The sequence below is a fragment of the Arachis ipaensis genome, chromosome B06 (assembly GCF_000816755.2).
Source record: "Arachis ipaensis cultivar K30076 chromosome B06, Araip1.1, whole genome shotgun sequence".
Taxonomy (NCBI): domain Eukaryota; kingdom Viridiplantae; phylum Streptophyta; class Magnoliopsida; order Fabales; family Fabaceae; genus Arachis; species Arachis ipaensis.
In genome coordinates this window covers 88,282,754-88,288,113 of record NC_029790.2, presented here as the reverse complement: position 1 = coordinate 88,288,113, position 5,360 = coordinate 88,282,754, and the positions used below count along the sequence as shown (strand labels likewise).

Below are 5,360 nucleotides of genomic sequence, written 5' to 3'. Positions count from 1 at the left end.
GGATAACTAGGATAGGACCTCTAATTTCTCATACATTGCCAAAAGTATTTACAGTCATTTGTTTATTTTACTTGCCATTTAAATTACTTGTTCTTCATTTACTTTAATTGCTAATTAAACTATTCGCTCCTCATTCTCAAAACCCCAATTTACAATCTCCATAACCAATAATAAGAACATACTTCCCTGCAGTTCCTTGAGAAGACGACCCGAGGTTTGAATACTTCAGTTATCAATTTATTTAGGGGTTTGTTACTTGTGACAACCAAAACGTTTGCAAGAAAGGTTGATTGCTTGGTTTAGTAATTATACTTACAACGAGAGTTTACTATGACCTCTAAACCATCAATCTTCCGCTCTTTCACTTGTTCACAAAGGGGATCATCCAATTTCCTTCGTAATATCCTTATCTCATTTTTCTTTCACTTTTTCATGGGTAACTAATCATCTGTCAAAGGGTTGGGAGCTCTATTTATATTTTCTATGGGTTATTAATCTAGTTTTACTTTATTTTGAAGTCTTGTATTGATCTATTTAATGATTGAGGTATTGGTTCTTCATTTGGATTAGTAGATTGAAAGTTATACTAATCTCTTCTGAATTTATTTATTATAATTAAAAAATTTGATATTTGAATTAAAACTTGAAAACTCTTTCATATGACTTTTTGAATTCGACTAGGGATAGTGGTTCAATTAGTGTGCAATACATGCATGATTTTTAATCACTCTAATTTTGAATAATTGACATATAATTTGGATTAGAACAACTTTTGAAAATGTTATTTTCTTTTAAGATTTAGCTGGACATGACTAGTTTGAATACATGACATATAATTCGACCTAAGGACTACTTTTAAATCTTATTTGAATTTAAAATCAGCTTTTATGCTTAATCGCTTGATTAATTAATTGACAACTAATTAATACTTGAAAAACTGATGAGCCAAGGGATTGGAAATCAATTACTAAAGATTTATCGTGAAAGATCTTTGCAACTTTAAAATAAGTAAACAAGGTTTGATTTCTCTAAGAGCATAAACATCTCTGAATCCCTTAACTCTTATCATCACTGTCTTCTCAAATCAACATTCAAGTTTCTGTCTGCAAGCATTCAAGATTCTCAAGATCTCAGCAAGACTCAATCTTTCTCCTTTCAAATTAGGTTCTATATATTAATCTAATTAGGTATTTAATCTGTCATTTGATTGCTCAATCCTATAAACCTCGTGGAAATGATATCCACTCACTGTGGTATTACTTGTGTGATCCGGTGTACTTGCCGATATCCGTGAGCTTCAATTTCCGCTCATTAATCATGATAAAAGTAAGGTGCTACCAATCCATTCTCTTATAAACACTAACTCTTTATTAATAATGCATATGAGCAAGGTAGTGAACTCGTAGCTTTTACCTCGACTCGCTAAGCTAGTTTAGAATTGTAATTCGTTGAATCGTAATACGGAATATAAACGTAACTCGTAAAATATAAAAATTAATGTAAATTTAATAGAAAAAATGAATTTCACAAATAATGGAATAAATCTCAAATAAACTAAATTACCCATAAGACTATAACTAATATATACCATAACAAGTCAAAAGTCATAACTCAACACAAATTTACAACTTAACTCAAAAATCAAAATATAAATTCACAACTCACAAGTATATATGACACTAAAATAAATTCAAGTAGCAAATAAACCAACCAAACTACTATAATGAACAACAAATTAACTAAAATATAAGTAAGTCATTTAATAGTCATTCTATTCTTCATCAATCATAAAATCTTCACGAGTTTCACAAACTTACGTATTACCATCTTTATTATCAAGGGTAGGAGGAGGAAGTCCTTCGAGAAGTTCTTCAAACTCATCATCATCAAGATAAAGAATTGCCAAAGTATAAAAGGGAAAATTCAACAATTGAACTCAATGCAATAGTAACAATTCACCATTGTAGTTCAGGATTAATAAAACATATAAGGTTTAATTTTAATCACCACCATTCACCAAAGCAATATTCATGTAAACAATAAATCAAAATTGAAAGTGAGAGAATAATTTAATTCTCTTGGGATTAAGTTCGACTGAAGGTGGAATAGTTTTTTATTAAAAGTGAGCGGTTTTTAAATTGAGTACGTAGTGGTGGTAGCAGTTTTTTTATTGGAAATAAATCAGTTTTAAAATATGTCGTGGAGTTAAAAGTAAATCAATTTGATACTCTACTGTGGGTTAAATTTTTTTCGATAAAAAAAAGAATAAAAAAATGGAGGAAGTAGTAACAATTTGTTATATTGAATTCAGTGTTTAACAAAAAAAAAACAGCGTAAAATAAAAAGAAGGAATTAGATACCAAAGTTCCCTATCCCATTATACATTAGTATAACCCATTATATATTAGTATAGATTTGGTTAAGGCCTAATCTTTTATATGTAATTTTTTTTTAAAGATAAACAATAGACATCAGAAATATGTAAACCGTGTATTATAATTTAATTAATTTTGTAATAAAATACTAATAAATTATGTTATTATCTGAAATAAAATAAATCCGTTTTAAACTCTATCATAGGGTAAAGCTAATTTTTTTAATTAAAAAAATAAAAAGAAGTGAGTACGTAGTCACATTTTTTTTTTATTAAAAGTGAATCATTTTGTAAACTCTATCGTGGGTAAACCCATTTTTTAATAAGAAAGAAACATGGGTAAAATAGGAAGTAGGAATTGAATACCAAATTTCTGTATTCCCGTTATATATTGTAGATATAGATATTATTTAGGATAATAATTGAAGGTTTATTAAATCAAAACTAAAAAAATATATTATTAATTAAATAAATATATAGAATTTCTACCCATGTTATCACCATTCGATCTGTTATTTCTGAGCAGTAATTATGGGTATATTTGTGATATCTTTCAACGAATTGTCATATTAGTTAGAACACTTAGATGTATCAATTTGTTTTTCTCGTCTAATTTAAAAGGGCAAAATTGAAAAAGAATTTTTGACACCAAAATAGATTTTGCCATTATATATTGTTATGGATAAAAATTATTATTTTTTTTTTTTATCAAAGATAGAAAGATTTAAACTCGCAACTTCTAGATAAGTATGGAGAGACTATACCATTTGAACTATAGCTAGTTGACTATAGATAAAAATTATTATTTTCATTGATACAAAAATAAATTATCAAAATAAATAGCTAGACTATAATGTTTGGACATTAAATGATTAAAAACTAAAATAATGAAATAAGAACAAAAGCTCGGGTATAGCAGGGAATAGGCAAGTTGAAAAAGCCTCCCTACATTGTCCAAACACAAATAATATTTATTCATTCTGTCACAGTGCCTCTATTCTCATCCAACGCCACCCACAATTTCTCAAACCAAATCTCTTTTTCTTTCCTACCACTTGCGTCCAAATATCTCTCTAATTTCCAACTCCTTCTCTTCACTTTCTACATTCACTAACTACCATGCCACAGGTTGATTTGGAAACACTCGTTTCAGCCTGCGCCGGCGGGTCCACCGACCGCAAAATCACCTGCGAGTCCCTAGCCACCGCCGACGAAGACGCCGACGCCCATATTTATCCTCCGGAGCCTCACCCTGATTCGCCGCCGGAGTCATTTTGGCTCTCCAGAGACGAAGAATACGACTGGTGGGACCGCAACGCCGTCTATGAGCGCAAGGATTCCACAAAAGGAAACTCAAACTCCAATTCCAATTCCACCAACCTGAATCCTAACGTCAACGCCAACAACACCAACTCCAACTCGCAGAGATTCTCTCTTAACATCAAATCCAAGGCAGCAATCATTGGCCTTCCGAAGCCTCAGAAACCTAGCTTCGTCGACTCCAAGCACCGTCGCAACCACAAGTTAGGAAACTCCGGGCTGTTTCCAAAGCGGAGCTCCTCCGTCGCTAAATCGGAGTCATCGCTCAACGAACCATCGTCGCCCAAGGTGTCTTGCATGGGAAGGGTTAGATCCAAGCGCGATCGTAATCGAAGGTTGAGAAACTCCCGGAGATCCTCCTCCGTCGCCGAAAACGAGAAACCGGCCAGAACACGCAAAAAACTCGGTTTCTTCGAGAGTTTCCGCGCAATTTTCCGCACGGGTCGAAGAGATAAACCAGACAGAAAACCCGTTTCTTTTCCGGGTGCGGATTCATCCGCGGAGAATAGCACGGTTATTGAGGCGTCGTCGAAGGCGCGGCCACGGCGTAGCACGGATAGGATGACTGACGCGTCGTTTGCGGAGTCAGTCACGCGAAATAGCGTGTCGGAGGGTGAACCGCCTGGTTTGGGAGGAATGATGCGGTTCGCGTCAGGAAGGAGGTCCAAGTCGTGGGTAGCCGGTGAGCCCGAGATCCACGTGGCGCAGTAATATTGGTCAAGGTAAAACTGCTTCCACGATGGCTACGACAAAGTGGGCCCCACCTCTCGCCCCTGGCTGCAAGCAATCGATAAAAAAATCTCGCGAGTCAGTGTTTGTGGGGACCGCAATTTGAATAGTCCGTTTGGATGGGTGATGTGACACGTTGAATAATGAACAGAACGTGTATGGAGGGTTGAGGCAAGGCGAGTCTTTTTTTATTGATGTGATTGATTTTGGTTTTGTTGGTGTCTTCATCACTGTATATTAGCAACTGAGCTATGTAAATAATTAAATATACGAGTCATGGGTGTGTTGTGCCTTTCTTATCTGAAGTGAGGAGCTGTGTAAATTTTCTATTTCAATAATGATCTCACTGTTACTTTAAGTGCATGTTTATTTATGCCTGATTTCCCGTGCTTTCAATTAAAGGAAATCATCATCAGTCATGATAGTGTTAGTAATAACTTGAACTGAAGCTATGCAGATAGAGAATTGCCATGAATCAATGGATTACACATAACAGACATTCGGAAGATTCAATATTATGCTCGAGTGTTTTAAGCCATCCTTTAAAATCATAATACAGTAATGTAACTTTTACTCGTCCAGAAACCCGGAAAGATTATCGCAGAAATAAATGAAAAAGGCGTAACCAAGGTTGTGAGAACCGGACTGGTCAATAAATTAGTGAGGTTACTGGTTTAATAATTTATTGGTTCGACTGAGGTACTCTAGCATATACAAATAGTATTCTTCCATACATACGTCTTTGAAATAAGACTAAAAATGCACAAGCACAAGCATAAAAATCAAAACCATGTAAATAACATGACACTTATGTCTAAATTGTTAATAACCACAACACCAGCAGCAGTTTAAATACAACACCAAGAACAACACAGCAAGATTATTAACAAAAAAATACAGATTATTGTGTAATATAAATTATTAACAATTAATCTTT

The 5,360-nt window shown here is 34.1% G+C and overlaps 1 protein-coding gene across 1 annotated transcript; it reads left to right on the top strand.

The window, feature by feature from the left end:
- On the top strand, positions 3,302-4,781 carry LOC107604642. The gene has a single exon (XM_016306273.2). It carries the CDS (start codon positions 3,494-3,496, stop codon positions 4,403-4,405), a length of 912 nt encoding a protein of 303 aa, XP_016161759.1. The 5' UTR covers positions 3,302-3,493; the 3' UTR covers positions 4,406-4,781.

Coding starts and splice junctions, on each gene's coding strand:
- LOC107604642 (XM_016306273.2), top strand. CDS start 3,494: ATGCCACAGGTTGATTTGGAAACACTCGTTTCAGCCTGCGCCGGCGGG.